Source organism: Aythya fuligula, chromosome 1 (assembly GCF_009819795.1).
Source record: "Aythya fuligula isolate bAytFul2 chromosome 1, bAytFul2.pri, whole genome shotgun sequence".
NCBI lineage: Eukaryota > Metazoa > Chordata > Aves > Anseriformes > Anatidae > Aythya > Aythya fuligula.
In genome coordinates this window covers 48,737,587-48,755,512 of record NC_045559.1, presented here as the reverse complement: position 1 = coordinate 48,755,512, position 17,926 = coordinate 48,737,587, and the positions used below count along the sequence as shown (strand labels likewise).

Genomic DNA, 17,926 nt, shown 5'->3' with positions numbered 1-17,926 from the left:
AAATGTGGGACTAGAGCTCCACATAAACAAAAAAAAAATAATAATACCATATAATTTGCATGTTGTGTTTGGAAAATTTCTGTACTCTGCAGACAGCAGTGATGTCAGCAACTAAAAATTCTCTCCCCAAAGCAGTTTTTTTAAGATCATAATTTTGTTATGAGAAGTTTTCAGTCTAGCAAATTTTAATGGTATTTTTCACATATAAATGCAAAAATTGATTGAATTATTTGGATACAAATTAATATTACTATGTTGTGCTTGTCAGTGCTTGCATTTATATTAAAAAGACTAGTATTAGTAATTTAAGTGCTTGTGACAGAAACCAGTGTACATGAGAGCTATATAGCTGTAGGTTACAGAATGCCCTTGAAACATGCTTTGTAAGAATACTTGGATTGCCATTGAAGGGATAATTTGCTAGAGACTAAACTTCAAATTAAATTTCCAGCTGTACTCTTCAAGCTTCACACGTCAGATTATACAAGCTCAAGCATTTTCTGTGAATGAGGTAGAACTGATAATTTCACAGAGTAATGAAGTGGTGGTTCATATTATAGTAAGACAACTATAATCAGATAACCCTTTGTGAACAGCGATTTATAAAAGATTATTGTACTAAAATCTAGGAGGTACAATGCAATTACTAGCTCTGCATACAAGGAATAAAACTGTCATCCCTAAAAATATTGAACTTGTTTTATTACCTACCTCATGTATATTCTGTTATGTGTTTCCTGAAGCCATTTCTAAAAATGGTTTAGTAAACAGCTGAATTGAAACCATGGTATATGATTTTTCCTTGGCTTGTCTGAGTTTTGAACATATGGAGAGCAAAGTATCATGCATTGTGTATAGGAGTACAGGATACACCTCACGTGCCATAGAGATGTTACATTAATATTAAGCAGTACAGTACACCCACCAACTGACAGCTATATCAAATAGAGCTCTCCAGTGACACAACAGTTTGTAAATGGGTGGATCTGGACACTGTCTTATAAAATTATCAACTAATAATTCAGGATTAAACTGTGTTTAACTTGTGGACTGGACCCAAGTGTTTCACCACTTGTCCGACCTACATCGATTTGCACTACAACAGCACTTCTACTTGTATTCTACATCTATCCTGGACCTGCAAGCTCATGAAGCCAGTCTCTTCTCTGGAGTTTTGTTGCCTGAGGAGCAATCCTTCAAGTCTTTCTAGTCATAACAGGTCAGTACATAAGCAGTGCACATGAATGGGGGAGTCTAACATGACAGCGTGACAGAATTTGAAATGAATCTAGAAAACTGCAATCCCACTAGAAGCTAAAATGGCTCTTGAATCTTAAATTAGAATTTCCAATACCCAGGATGATTCTTGGATTCTTCTGGCTGGAAGACAGAAGAATTTAGAGGGGAATTGTGGGCTATACATATTACTTATTTCCCACGACTTAATGCCCATATACTTCTGAAAACCTGTTGTAGTGTGACTCTATGTCCACTTACTAATGCCTTTCTGCGAAATTATATAATGTCAACTGACAGAGGAGCTGGTACAGGAAAATACCAATTGAGTCACTTCTTAATCGTTTTTAAAACATTTTACACAACTATTTCAGCTTTCTTTTCTTTTCTTTTTTTTTTTTTTTTTTTTTTTTAAATATATATACATTTAAGCTTGTGAATATAAAAAAGAAAGCTATATGGCAATTTTTCATAGCAGTCTGACTTTTTATGTGAATACTCAGTGATACAGAGTTTGGTATTCAGTTCTCTGGAAATATTTCAGGCCTCTGGTTTCCAAGATTAACATAAAACCGACTAAAGATTTTGATATTTCTGCCTTTCTATCTGTTAATTTGAAAGTGCATATTGTTTTATTAATTTTGATTGAATAAAATGAGATCAGTTATTATTTAAGTTGTTAAATGCATTAAAAAAAAATCATGAATGAGCAGAAAAGGTATAGCCCCACCCTTACAAAATGCTTGCTTACACTGAAATTAAAAGCCTAAATATTCTGGAAACATAATTTTTATCTTTAGTCAGAAAATTATTGCCATTTGCACTAAAATAGTTCTCAAGAGAAATTGTGTCTTCCTTACAGAAGCTAAACAAGTATCCATTCCTGCAATATGTGCCAGATCATTCTCTGCAGATTACAACAAATGGAAATCTTCTTCTATCCTACATCATCAACCCCTAGCACTTAGCAATTCCCACCAGCACACATGTATGTGTGTAAACATGCATGGATATGACAATACATAAAGAGTAGAATATACCAGAGAACATTAATAAAAAACAAGTAAATGAGCTTGAAACACTTCCCCTTGTTGCTCAGGATCAACTGTACTTTTATTTTCCCAGCAGAAGGCTTCCTATTCTTAACTTATTCTTACACTAGTAAATACATCACAGATTTATGGAATAACTAATATAACAATATGATCAAATGTATTAGAGGGATGCCTAGCAAAGCTGGATCATCAATGGTTTTCTTTCACATAGACAACAAGAACCCACACTCACTTTTGGAAGTACTGTGAAGGAAAGGCTCATCTAGAGTCAATTAGAAGATGTTCAGTAGAGAGAGGTTACCAGGACCAGGAATCTCTCCATAGCAGGAGGATGGAGATGAAGGTAACATTTCAGAAATCAGGCTTGTCTCAGTGGGATCCTACCTATGTGATGTGTAGTATTGTCTCATTATTTCTTAAATAAATTAGATTAACACAATTGCAATGTCTGGCTACTTATCTGTGATTACCTCTCCATTTGGAAAGGACTGATGGGTCTGGAGGTTTCATGAGACCAGAAACTAAGCACAAATGAGCCAAACTAATAATACAGTGAGGCTGGTATAATTCAGCCCTTATTGAATCCCTGAGAGAGCAGCAATCTGTGGCTAGTCATCTCCTGTGTAGTAACAGACCAGCCCAACTCACACATGCTGCCATTTAGCCAGCCAAACAGGTGTAGGAGATGTAGCAAGGATTTGGGAATATTGTGAGGACTAAAGAGGATTAGGGATTTTGATATACAAAGCAAGCTTCATTACTTTTGCAGCTCAGGGAATTACCTGATCAGCTGCGGGAGCTGTGATCAAGTGGCTGTTGAATTGTTTAACCCCCAAAATGTGAAGGGTGGAATTTGAAACCTCCCCACTATGAAGGGGCTTCAGTTCACTGCTCCAGTTTCTCAGAACTGAGAATCTGAAATGTGGCATGAAGCCACATTTCTGCTGAAGCCATACAATTATGCAGAAAAGGAATGCAAGATTTATGGGGCTAGTGTGAGAGATGAAGCAAAAAGGAGTCTGAGTCTGTAGTCCAGAGATGAGGACACTTCCCTGGGAACTGTATCCTTGCAATGCTGAGACCACATAGTCAAAATAAGAAATATGTGACTGGTGCCAATTGCAAACAACTTAAAGCAGCAGAGCCTGGTTTATTAAATAAATAAATATATACATACATACATATACATATATATATTTTCCCACCTCCTATCCAGTTTACAACAGACAGGAATGGGGCTTTTTCCCCTGAATAAACATTCCCTTTCCCAGCTTAGGAGAAAGGGTCAAAAGGCAGAGGGAGATCTGACTGCTGTAGCTCAGATACATGTGTTATTGCATTGCAACACTCACGATTATTATCATAGGGGCCATAAAATGGGGCTCTTTTCAAGTCTCCTTTAGTTTCCACTAACAGCTGCTGCCAGCTGAAGAATTTGGACTGAGTTACATGTAATTCCCAGACGTGGTCATCAGCGGCTGCTCTCCCGGTGGGGGCAGTCTCTCCAGCAGCTGTCTGTTCTTCCTCTGCTATGTGTTCTTCCCTGCTCAAAGCCCAGCTCTGCCTCATCTCAACAGTGGGCTGTGTGGATTCTGGGATGAATGGGGTGAATGGCAAACTCATGGGTTCAGGAGACTTAGTCAGGGAAAATACAGGACTCAAGGACAGCTTTCTGGAAGGATGGCAGGGAACTTAGCATAGTGTTGAATGCTTTGGAATAGAAGAGTTCACTGAAACTTTCCCAGTCCGTGTTCTTCAGTATTTACTGGAATTTGTTCTCTATTGTGTGGGATTTGAAAATAGGAGTGGTTTCACAATTTGCATCCTGCCAACCACAAAAGTAAGAAACAATTTTTTTTCTTTAGAGGAGTATCCACAACCTCCTTCTCCCTCCCACTTTCAAATGAAAAGTCTGTTCTTTACCTTTCCTTTTCTTATTATGAAATCATCAGTACTAATGGGAACATTAGAAGAATTGGAGAATTATTTTTTCTCAGGTGATTATTCTTAAAGATTTAAGAAACAACAACAACAACAAAAAGAGCAACACAGTTTCCACTGGAATCCATGAAACTCTTAAAATGCAACCATGACAACCATTTTTCAGATATTCTTCCTGCTCTTCAGTCTATAAGATGTTCCATTAAGATCTTTTTGGGACTTTTAATAATTTTCTTCACATATTATTATTTTTGTATACCTCTGACCCTTTCCATTGGAAAGAATGAGAAAATAAACTCCATTCCCTGCTGAGATGGCCTTTCACAAAAGTAGACCAACTGGTATACTATTACACTGTTTATTTGTTTGTTTATCTTCCCAAATTTTACAACATTGTTTTCCAGAACAGAGTGAGGAACACAGGAAAAAAAAAAAAAAATAAAATAAAGACACATTATGATCAACTGTGCAATTCCATTATGATAGTGTTAAGAATTGTAAAAACCCAAGGAAGAGTTTTAAAATGAATGCATAACTTATCTGCTCACTTCCATTTCCACTCACTCCTTGTAGTGACCACATATTTCAAAATATAACAAATATTGTAAACTACAGATTTTATGAATTATTTTTCTGTGATAGTCACATTTCCGATACAAATAGATTCAGCCTCCTGTCTCAAAATAATAATAATAATAATAATACCAATGAGTAATGATACATTCTTAAATCTTATAATCAAGCAAATACCATTTCTGTGTTCTTTCTGACTGACTTAATGTCAACGGTCTGGAAGATACATACCTTATCAAGAAGGACAGAATTCTTTTAGAAAGGAAGAAAAATATTTTTGAAACAATCATTAGTCTTCAGGGATGAAGACATTATGTAAAAAATCAAATATCGTGAGATTTCTGAGGTAACTGCTAGAATTGCCAACATTACAATTCCCACTGTCATGGTTACTGACATAAAACATTCTATCAGAGAACAGCAACAGTCCTGTGTGATTCATGCAATCTGCCAGCATGGTATGCGTCATGGCTTTAATCAATGTGGATGCAATGCAGATGTACTATGTATGACTATTCGTGCATTGAGGTGAAACATATATTTCTTATGAATATTCACAGTATTCAGAAGACAGTATTTCAATGTCTGGGGAAATTTCTAACATTAAATTATGAATGAACCTTTGGATATTTGATATTTGCCTGGTTCACAGTTTAAGCAGCAGGCAATAGATACAAGTCCACCACTCTAAATCTTTACTTTGTGATTTACCAGAATTAGCACTAACTCAAAGGGGTAGCCATAAAGAGTGGTTTGGTGGGATCTCCTGTACTTTCCAGTAAACTTACACTTTCCTGTTCTCACCACATAGTCATTGCACAGCTCTAGTTTTATTATGATCTGAGGGCAGAGGTTTGTTCCTGGTATTTTAGGGACATGAGCATTTTTCATAAATATTTTAGGATTGCTTTCAACTTCCTTTCATGCAAAGAAAGGAAGAGAGCCACTGTGAATATATCTGAACACAGTGAGTAACATTTAAATAAATGTTAAGATAATTTCATGAAAGAATTAGAAAGTCTGCAGAGCTGTTATCTCCCTCTTTCTAACAGATTATTTTAGCCCCTGACCCTGAAAGCTGCAAGATTTTCATTAGATTCCTATCTTAAGTTCCTTTCTCATTTTTCCTCACCTGTATCTGAAACTTACTATAGATCTCCTTTTTTAAACATTTCTTTCATGGCTTCCCTTGAAAAAGTGAGATTTTCCCTTTTGTGTTCATACCCTCCTTCTTAAATCTTTCCTATTTTATCTATCTTCCTGTTTTTCTAAAGTTACCATGAAATCAGATGGGCTTCGAGTTTTCACTTCTTTTATATTATTTCATATTTATTACATTATTTTTCATATTAAAATAAAAACTGCCAACATCCTCTCCTTAACAGATTTTTGTAGCACTCTAAATAGTTACCAGGAAATGAACACCAGGCTAGTATGGGATATCTTCCTAGGTGTCTTCTCACCTAAGAGCATGCACAGAGTACACACATTATCTTTAAATGTTGATTTTCACTTTTTTTATTCTTTATAGAATGCCTGAGAAGTCTACCATAAGATTGCATGTATAGCAAATGTAACCCTGTTGACAATGTTGTACAGACCTGTTCAAACCATCAATCCCATGAGCTGAAAACTACTACACAAAAAACAAACAAACAAACAAACAAAAACCCTACAACAACAAAAAAAGCCACCCAGAAAACAAGCCATCCAACCAAACACATACAAAACAAAAGAACAAAACCCACAACACCTCCCCCATGCACACACATTTGTGGGCATGGGCCTTGGTTTTAAAGCTCCCTGTGTGACTGTGTTCACTGTTTCCATCACTTTCCTTGCTGAGATGCCAAGGAGAAATTTCTGCTCTACCTATTTTCTTTTCCTAGTGTTTTCCTTTCCTTTTCTAGACAAAAATGCTCTGCATGAATGAACTTTTAAACATAATACAACAGAATTCTAGCATTATCTATTACTGTTAGTCAGGACAAGTATGTAAAACAGGAGAAGTAAGTTTCAAAAGAATGTACAATGCCTTGTAAAGCACATATTATTTGACCTGAACTTTATGAACAGACGAAAATATATTCAGAAAAAAATATATTTTTTTCCCCTGTAACCATATGGTAGATCCAGGACATGGATAAAGTGAAACATAGACCAGTGAATCCAAAGTTGATAAAGAAAGGTTAGATATTATACTCTCAAACCTGGGTTAGAAAGATGTTTTAAAGATACACTTAAAAATATAAACTTTTTTAAATACCATGGAAAACTGAACCATGTAAAAGTATTTTTCTTGAGTGGCTGGAGGCTGGTATTGGTAGTTTCTTGCTATTATCATTGGTGGCTTCAGGTAGGACTCAAATTCCTAGGCCACATCCCTACTGGTTGAGGGTTCTCTTTGAACTCTGGGAAGGAGCCTTTGGACTCCCTAGCTCTTTCTAACACTTGGCAAGGAGTTTTTAGCAGGCGAATAGCACAGGATTTGTGTCTTGAAAATATCAATAGTTTCTAAACAATTATATCTGTTACCAAATACTACAACATTTAAAGATGTTGAGAATTTAATACAAATATATAAATGTCCATAACATCAGTAGATGTCAGTAGTGATCATTTAGTATGATTGAAGTGCTTCAGTTACCTGCTATGTTCTGTAATGACTTAACAGTTGACTCTTTTTTTTTTTTTTTTTTTTTTTTTTTTTTTTTTTAGCTATCTATTAGTTACTTATTTGTACTGTGGGATATTTTAGAAATGAAACCTTGTTCTATCATGAACCAGAAAACAGTCACTTCTTGTACCACCTGCATTTGGCACTCAAGATTTTCATTCCTGCCACTACATGTATGCTTTCTTAAATTGTATTTTCTAGTGTAAAACAAGTGAATAAATCTAGAAACAAAACAAAAACAACAAACAAACACACACAGGTGGTAACAGTTACCTTGGAGCAGGCAACAAATAAAGAGAGGATGTATTTGGAATGAACTAATTTTCACCGAGAATCACATCTATCAATGGGAACTGGAACATCAAGAGTTCAGGTAGTAAAACTAGTGGTTTATAACAAGGCTTGTCTTTTGTTCTTACAGTGGAGAAAGCTAATATTTCATAAGTATAGATCAGTCTACATCTAGCCAATATTTTTCTTCTTAACAACTTTTCAAGAGTGTTTTCTAATTATTTTCTTCTTAATTATTTTCTTCTTAATTATTTTTTTTTTATTCTTCTTAAAATTATTTTCTTCTTAAACCTTATCGCTCTTTTTAGGTACCTCAAGGGAGGCTGTAGCGAGGTGGGGGTTGGCCTGTTCTCCCACGTGCCTGGTGACAGGACGAGGGGGAATGGGTTTAAGTGAGCCAGGGGAGTTTTAGGTTAGATGTTAGGAAGAACTTCTTCACTGAAAGGGTTGTGAGGCACTGGAACAGGCTGCCCAGGGAAGTGGTGGAGTCACCATCCCTGGAAGTCTTCAAAAGACATTTAGATGTAGAGCTTAGGGATATGGTTTAGTGGAGGGCTGTTAGCGTTAGGTTGGAGGTTGGACTCGATGACCTTGAGGTCTCTTCCAACCTAGGAAATTCTGTGATTCTGTGATTCTGTGATTAATTTAATAATTGTTTCAAGATTTACTGAGCATAGGACTTTCTTTCATGGTTTCTTTAACTTCCAAGATAGACCCAAAATAGTATGCAAACTGAATAGATAGTAAAATTTTTATAATCATGGTAAATTTATTGAAAAACAACGTTGCTATCCTCATTTGGCTTTTTCATCCTTTAATTTTATCACACATAGCTTAATAACTTAACCTAAAAGCTCAACAAGTAAAATGTAAGTTAACAAAAACATTTATTTTAAAATTATATTTATTAATATCTGGTCATTTAAGATAATGGTCATTCCTGTTTTTTGTTGTTGGTGGTTGTTTGTTTCTTTTTTTTTCTAATTGCACTTTTAGAAACGTATCAGATTTTGAACTAAACATTTAGCTATAAAAACTATGGTTTAGAGAGGATAGTAATGGTAGAGATTTAAAAGCTGAAGTACTCAGCAGTTTCTGCTTTTCCATCTATTTTCTTGGACTCATAAAATGACTGAGACTGATCACCAATAATGTAAGTATTATTTTTCTTTAAGAATATTTTATGTTGACAATGGAAATTCAAATCAAGGTATGTCCCAAAGGAGCTAATTTCCCTTAAAAGGAGAGAACAGGTTCCCAATCACAGATATGATCAGAAAGTGGATGTTTAGTTATTTTTGGAAGATTTTATACAAGGTAAATTGTCTTTTGTCAGCAAATAAATTAGATGTTTTCATGTTAGCATTATCCAGGTGTTGAAGGGCTATTAGTTAACATAACTTAGACGTTTTATACACACAGATAAACTGTCTCATGTTACTGGATCCCTGGAATAATGTTTTACACATCTGTGAGCTTTTCACCTGCTGATCTCAAAGTATTTTTCAAATACACACTCTAGCATCCATGCTGAGCTTCCATACATGCTTCTTTACAGCTGGAGAAACCCTGCAATTCTGAGCTGTGAGCAAAGCTCCAATTTAAGATGTAATACAGCTTGAACTTTAATTACTGACATTCATCTCTCCTGCACTTTTTGGAGACGGAAAAGCCCCCATGGATGCTCATGGCAAGATGGCTGAAGGAACCTTCACCTTCTGTGAAGTCTCTAAGGAAGGCGATTTCACCGCATACCACAGAACACAAACACTACTCAATGCATAACAGGCTGCTAGACTCGCCTGAAGGTAAAATAAAGTTCTATCCACCACCACTAAACGTACTTAGGGAGCATTCTGCATCTGCCACAGGGCTAAATAATTACGTTCTTTCTCTTGTCTACCAGGGTACTCTGAGAGGAACCTTTCCTTGAGACTCCCTTTGGGAGGCTGAGACTTTAAATTGAACTGTCAAATCTTCCTAGGGCTTTCACAGAGCATGTTTGCCTGGGCAGCTGACTTCATGTCTTTCCTATATTTGATATTTTGATACATGAAGAGCTGCCTCTGACCAGCTATATCAGCCACTCTGTAGTGCATGCTAATAAGGAAGACTACTATCTTTACAGAAAGCACAGCTATATTGTAGTAATGCCTATATTGAAGCATGATCAAAAAGTGAACCTATGGTTCTCTTTTGGCAACAGGAGCAAAATTCAGAAAAGGTAGAGCTTTCATGAAAATGCTACAGTGGTCTTCTTTGATGAGATCCTTGAGCCTGTTGCACAAAGGCAATAAATCTCATATGAGGTAGGCACACTGGGTCTTGTTCTTGATACGTCAGTAACTGCACCTCTGAGAGAATCTTCTTTGGGGTGGTGAGAAGACAGTATTCTCTTCCTGCTAGTTCAGCTTTTGGCTCAGAGGCAAAATAAATTAATTTGAAGGTACATGTTTAGGAAGATGTGACTAAAGCTTTAAAAGTAAAGAATGCAAAATTCAGCTGACACTAGTGTAACTAGACCACCAAGCATTTTTTTTCACTGTTTTTATAAAATTTAGATTTTTTTTTAAATATATATATTCTCATCGAGTACTCTTGAGATATGGAAACTAGCCCCTCCCTCCCCCCACCCAAAAAAAAAAAAAGGGGGGGGGGGGGGCAAACCTCATCTCCAGACCCTCCTGAATGTTATAGTTCTCCTGTTGTGTTTTCTTTTCCACATAAGTCTGTATCAGGTAGTAGGCTCCTCCTTACACAGCAAGAGTTTACAAATTGTAAATGCCCCTTCAGGCACAAAATGAAGCATGCAGAGTAAGAGAAATCTCCATATGTAGCCCAAGTTAGGTCCCCCAGCTTCCTTGCTATCGCCTGCTCCCTGCACCCAGCTGAAAGGAGGCTTCCTTCCATGCCACAGAAAGAGAGTGGAAGACAGGATCTAGATTACAGCTTTCCTTTGTGGACAAAGATTTAATTTATTAAGTTCTTAATATATCCTTGGGAGGAGCCTTGTTATTGCCTGAAGCTTTTCTTCAATTAGTGCTCATGGGACTACATGAATCAATTTGATAATTCTGGGGCAGGGAGGTAGCTAATTAGATTGGGTAGGAAACGCCTGGAACTGCAAGGGAAAGGCACATCAGGAGCAGTGGTCTGCAGAGAGTTACAACACTCATTGCTGGTGTTACAGCTCCAGCATACACCTTGTCTCCCTGATCACTGTGCCCTGTGCCCTTCATCTGACAGCCAAGGAGCATGCTTGGTAAACTTGGCAGAACTGCTCCCAAAGAAATTTTGAGCTCTTAGAGTCAGCTTCTGGCTTTCCTCAAGTCTTTGGTTAAATCTGTCCTCAATGGAGTCTGAGTCGCACAGAAACAGACTTAAAGCAGGAGGAGTGTAGAACAGAGGCACACTGAGTTGTCCTGTCCCCACTCTCTGAGGTGTCCATTGGACCAGTGTCCTGGTGAGCTTCCCATCTGGGCCAGGCCCAGAAGTGGCTGTCATAGCTACACGTGACAGGGATAGACAAAACTTCGTGCCAAGGCTGAATAATGCTGAATGGTTATAACTTCCCTGAGCTCTGCCAGGGAAATATTACTTATTTTGCTGGACTGCATTTCTGAACTCAGGGAGATCTCACTTCCTTTATGCCCAGAGACTGGATGTTATCAGCCCAGCTGCTTCAAAAGCACTGGCTTTCTCATTTCCAGTATCTTCACTTAAACCAAGCTGAAAATGTATTTCTTATCATCCTTCTCAAAATTCTCTGGAAAACATAGACCTGGGGCTTTAATCATTCTACTTCTGAGACTCCTTGACATTATGGGACTTTATTAACCCAGAAGCAATTGCAGGCAGTGGATTGTAGTGAACCTCCTTGGAAACCACATGAATGTGAAGGGGAACTGAATGAATGTGGGAGCAAATATAGCAACAATGGGTTCCTGTGTGTGTATCTCTACTTTTTAACTGAGTGAAAAGTTCCTTACATTCTGCAGAATTGAAACAGACTGGGGAAAAGTTCCTAAAATAACTTAAATTCCAACAGCATTATCCAGTGTAACAACGATAAAACCTGAGGTCTTCATAGTATGCAGGGCAACCTCCTCCCCACTCCATGTTTGCTACTATCTGGTGTCTAAAGAGTGAAAAAGAAAAATCTTGCAACAGAGCCAATACTGTGAAAGTTTTATGAATGCATGGGTAGGTTAGTCTGTGCTCATTTGTGCAACTTGGCTTGCATTGTTCACTGGATCCTTGCCAAACATATCTGTTGCATAATTATGTGGCTTGCTTTTTTTTTTTTTTTTTTTTTTTTTTAATTTCTAGGGATGTAACTAATGTTTTCCCCTCATTTCTGTACTTATACAACACCCACCACAGTGAGACCCAAGCCTTTTTTGTTAGAGTTGTGGAATGACCTATAGTAATTATAAAAGGTAATGTTATAACATAGGAAAATAGAAACACCAGAAATACATTCAAACATCTGAGAGAAGACTCAAAAAAAAAAAAAAAAGTCTATAAAATTATGTCAAGATATGTGTCTATCCACTGAATAAACTGTCTAATTTCCTTGTGAGGAAATACAAAAACAAACAGGAAAAAAATACTCTTTTTTTTTTTTTTCACTGACTGAATAAAGCTGCATAAACCAAAAGCAGTTACACTGAAGTCAACTTCATTACTTGTGATTTCTGCATGGTAAAGTCAGAACGCAGTGACGGCAGGCATGGCTTCATATCCTGCTGGTCTGACGATATAGACAAACCCTTGTACTTGTGGGAGTATGGGGATTTTGTAAGAAAAGTTCTCATGGTTTCAGCTTGAACAGTGTCTAGGACAGATATTTAATTAGGAACTCCAATATGTGTTCATTGTTTTGGAGTGTTTCCAAGTTATTTCCTCCAAAGATCTGGTTCTATGGTTGATTGTTCCATGATTCAGTGTTGGTTATTCCATGCTCATGTAATCCTATGGAAATAGGATGATTTTTATGTTGAGGTATTTGTCAGTATGATTAAGGGTGTTGGAGTCTGGACTGTGCAATTTAAGACTTTTTAAAATGTTTCCATACCCACATCTAACCTCATTGAATTTATTTAATACGGTTTTGAAGGAATAGCCTTGAAAAGTGATTTTCCCTGAAACAGAAAACTGTAGTGTTTCAAAGAACAAATGAAATGTGCATACATAAAATATACATAAAAGATCAAACATATTTTGTGGTCATGACTGGACCCTTTGGACACACTCCAGGGCTTACCTAGGTCAGAGCACTGCACCACGCGGAGATGGCACTGGCAGCGGAAGGGGCACACTGGCCCAAATCCAGATATGACAGGATCATCTGTTGGAGCCATATCAGCTGACCCCTCATCTTCCAGCATAAAGTCAAAGAGGCCCATCTGGTGGAATGGCTTGGCCAAGCATACTGGCAGTAGTAGGATGAAGAGGAGAGCCAGCCTCATGGCTTAGTTCATCGACTCCAGGCAGAACCTAGGATCCAAAGCAGGGAATTTAAAACAGAAGTAGCAATTTTTCCATAGCTGCACAGTTCCTGCTGAAGGAGGTCCAATACATCCACCAGTTGCATAACTGTTCCTTTCAATAAATGAAATCTAAATTTGAAAATAGGACAGTTATGCGATAGGAGTCCGGTAACTACTTGCCAATAGCCTTTTTTTTTTTTTTTTTCAGAGAGATTTAAAGGCAACTCTAAACACATCTGCTTGCACATTTAGAGTAATATTTATTAGGAACAGGCAGCATTGTCAACTTTGTTATGCAAAACAGTCAACACAATAAGCCATATTTTCCATGTGTCTGTTTTCTGCCAACATAACAGTCTATTTGATTTCATTAGCGTTTGTTTCATAGCAATGGTTTTGTTCCCTGGGGATGAACCTCAGGTTCCCAAACTCACTGTAATGCAGTCATGTGTCGAGAAACCTTTTTTTGTTGTTGTTGTTTTTAAAGTGCCAGCATGCTGTGTGTTTTAGATTATAGTAAAGCTGACTGAGAAAAAGTAAGATCTAGTGATGGGGTGGAGAGAGAGGGGGTAAGATCTTTAGCTATTTAAGTAAGCTATACTTCATTCTCAGTTAAACCAACACAATAAAATGGAATACAATGTTGTGTTATATTAGATATTCTTGGCTTTCTTTCCAGACTTTTGGAGATCAGCTAATCTTCTGAAAATTACTTTCTTTTATTTTTTACTTTACATAAGGAAGCTTATATTTTGTAACTTTTCATAAGTCTAAAAACAACACAAATACACACAAAAAGAAAATTGCCTTCAAGTCATCAAATGGTAGAAAGGCAAACTTGTATTTTATTTAGGAAACTTAACATATTCCTGAGTACAGATACTGATCTATGTAAGGAAAGCAAAAATATTCAATGGCTTCAAGTCAATAACTAGCATCACGAAATTTTGCTGCTGAAATGCCTTGTCCTGTATGCTAGTTTGGATTTATATTATCTAGAAGTTATCCAACAGTTAGGGGTGGTGTGCTATGTCATTTCCTGGCTCCATATTGACTAATGAAGACTGGAAAAAAAACAAAAAAGTGAGGGAGGAAAGGAGAATTAATGTCTCCCTCTCTCTATTGACATAAGGAACCTACAAGGTAGGACTAGATGACAAACATGGACAGCTGATATAGGTGAGCATTGCATACTGAGGCCTCTCTAGAATACCACATCAGGTACTCTAACAGAAATAGTCAGTATGAATCAATAAATAAATATATATAAAAATCACAGGCCTGGAATAGATACAATCTGTATTGTGCCTGAGTTCAATTTTCTTTACAATTTTTACTACAGATGCCAAAATGCAGGTCCTGCTGAAAGCTAGTGAGTTCATTCTTAAGAGGATGATAAGGTTACCTTATCAACTATGATAATATTTTAAAATCAGTTTACAGTTCTGTCATCTACCTGACAGGAAAACAAGTATCTAACATCTTCAGATGTCCAAAGACTTCAAGTGAGTTTCATGCGGAGAAAAACACTGTTTCTGTTATCTCTATAAGAAACATAGTTGGTTTCTTAGTTAGATCTGAAAGTATTTTCTATTCCTGGAGTAGACCATCATATTACCCACTATATGCACTGAGGAACTTGGCAGACCCTAACATCAGCTAGAGAGTCAAAGCCTTTTAGCCCATCTTGGTAGCAAAGCCCCATGCCATACAAACTCTTGTCATGTAGCTGGGACAGGCCTAGGTGGAGCATCCACCTCCACTCCCTCCTACTCTGGCCCCTGATGACTTCAGGGCGGTGTCCCATGCCCAGCCTATACCCCTATAGTGCAGTATTGATGGGCAAGCAAGGATGTCACAGCAATGTCATGTTACCACATTGTGGTAAGTTATGGTTTAACTTAATGCAAGATTTGGCATACTTATTATTATATACAGATGATTATAGAATAACAATGCAACTTATTAATAGTTTGAAATGGGAACGCAAACCTGCTAAATCATCACTATTCATTTTAATAAGCTGCTTTGTGCAAATTATCAATTTAATGCTACCTGAGTACAGAGTATTTTTCAAAATGCTTATTAACATCAACAGACATTGGGAAAGCTGTTCACCATCCCTGGCATGGCACTGTCAGTCAGTAATTAAAAAAAAAAAAAAAGTTGTCTCAGCTCTTTCTTACATATTATTATATTTTTAAAAAACTGTTACTCTTTCCCCCCAGTGTCACTGCCTAAGCACCATCCTCCCCCAACCCCCACCCCTTTCCCAAGAATGCACAATCAGGATCTTACCCTGGAGTTAAATTACTAACACCCTCCCCTCACAAGGAGGAGGAGGAGGAGAAGGGGGGGGGGAGGGAGAAAAAAAAAAAAAAAAAAAAAAAAGGCACTCTGGAAGTCTCTTCACACTTTAGTACTTGATCATATTAATACTGATGAACTTCTCTTATCTCAGTGAAAGCCTGTAGCAGGCCTTTTCCTTTGGTCCCTGTTTTGCCAAAACTATAAGAAATTCAGAAAGAATTGTGTATAAAGGAGGACTGTATGGCAACAAAGGATATCAAGGATATAATCTGATTCCAGCAGAGAAAATAGCAAACACAATTACATATTAATCAAGAAATAAAAATAGGTATGTGTATGCATATATTTATTTATGTATTTTCCTACTGCAGGCACACGTCTGTTCATATTGTTTGCGCATGTAAATGAACATAAACAGATACAAAATATATACAACAATGTACTAGTAATAAACGTTTACATTTCACATAAAAAAAATAAGGAAGGAAAATAAACTGAATTCTTAAAGGTCTGTGACACAATATTTATGTCTGCAGGACAGAACTGTTTAAATTTGCTTTAATTATGTGTTTACAATGAGTAAGACTTTTCCACAAACAGAGGAAACTATAGCATAGACTTGGCCACATTTCAGTTCAAAATAGCACTTGAAATATGCTTCATCAGTTCACGTCACCACAGTATTGGTGGTCTTCTTGTCAATTTGCCTTAATATTACCTTTTAAATATTAATTCACCCACCATCATACATCTCTCAAAATGCCACAAATGGCAAGTTAAACAATACATGCAATTTCAAAGAAATCTCCTTCATTATGTGTTTTAATGTATCTATTTATTTATTTATTAAGTAAAGTCTAGATGTGGGAAAAAAAATGTTGGGAGTCTAAAAGAGACTAAAATTCTTTTAACAGGAATTTCAACTCCAAGAATTTTCTTTTATACTATTTCATTCACAGGCAGCTTCTTTAAATATTAAGTCCTTCATTTGTAAACTGTAATATAACACTTTCTAACATTACAGAGACATACGCCGATCCTGTTTAACTATCTACTACACATCTTTTTCTCTCAAATCAAAAATTACACACATTAAAGTTTGGAATATAAATGAAGAAATCTGAATAAAAAATGTATATCTCAGAGTGCCGTTTAAACAAGAAATACAAGAACTCAACACTTTTTTTTACACTCGCTACATCACAGATTCTAAACACTGAATTGCAAACAGAGAATATACTGCTGAAAAAGTTTACAGTACGGAAAAATAAAGGACTATAGTAGTGCTTATACAAATCAAAACAAGAGACAGAACAGTCAAATAAACAGTAGGAAATGTGCACAGTCCTTAAGAATGCATTTTCATGTTTTCAAGAAACAAAAGTGCTGGATACAACATTTAACATTGCTAAACATTTAGTAGGATTTTTCCTTGCTTCTGTTAAAATTCAACTACTTGCCGTAGACTTGCCTGAAGTTTTATTAGTGCAACATAGTTCAGCAGAATTACTGAAAACCATACCTTTTAATCCAGGGATTTGCAACAGGAGCTCTCAAAGCTGAGATGTAATTAAACTAAATATTCAACCCAGGCAAAAGGCTTTGCAGGTGTGGAAAGGAGGAGGGGGTAAGTTCAGCTCAGTGACTGTCACTTGGTGGAAAACCCTCCTGCTTCTATTCCATAGCACAGTTAAAAAATAAGGTTTCTCTCAATGAACACAATCCAGGCTGACACCCACATTAGATCATATGGTAATGATATGTCTCCTGTATTGTAGCCAGAAACTTTATCAGCTCTTTTGCTTTCTTTTCCTCTTTCTTTTTTTTTCCCCTTTTGCTTTATTCCTTTTTCATCTGTTTAGATTCCCGAACCGCCTGAACACTGTAAGACAGATGTGTAGCTGTAAATCATCTCACTTATTTTATTTCAGTCTCTAAAACATATATTTAGTGAAGTTTTCTTGGTTTTAACTTTTTTCTTTTTTTTTTTTTTTTTTTTTTTTTTTCCTGACTCATGGCTGAGAAAGTTTGGCTGTTCCTCTTGTTTATAATACTTGTAATTCAAGGAAAGGATATAAAATTAATCCCAGAGCTAGCCAAAGTGGAGATTAATATCAGAAAAAAAGGGTAGCTTTAGGTAAAACTATTTATACAGATATCAACCTGCCTCTGCTTATGCAGAGTGTAATAGTGTAATATACTACTATTATCCTGTATAATAATAGGCTTTTACGTATTTCTTCATTCTACAGCATGTTTTTGATATATATGAAAATCATGTTTTCATTAGTTGAATTATTGAAGCATTTGTGGTTAAAACTGTTTTATATGAACTTATATAAACTTTGAAA

General features: G+C 36.5%; 1 protein-coding gene across 1 annotated transcript in view; it reads right to left on the bottom strand.

The window, feature by feature from the left end:
- The window catches only part of DCN (decorin), a 37,470-nt gene extending 20,170 nt beyond the window's left edge, over positions 1–17,300 (bottom strand). The window contains exons 1-2 of the mRNA XM_032184024.1: positions 17,098–17,300; positions 13,040–13,272 (exon numbers count right to left, since the gene is read on the bottom strand). Coding sequence (XP_032039915.1) covers positions 13,040–13,244 — 205 coding nt within the window. The 5' untranslated portion in view covers positions 13,245–13,272; positions 17,098–17,300. The remainder of the gene's footprint in view (positions 1–13,039; positions 13,273–17,097) is intronic.
- Between the last annotated feature and the right edge of the window lie 626 nt (positions 17,301–17,926).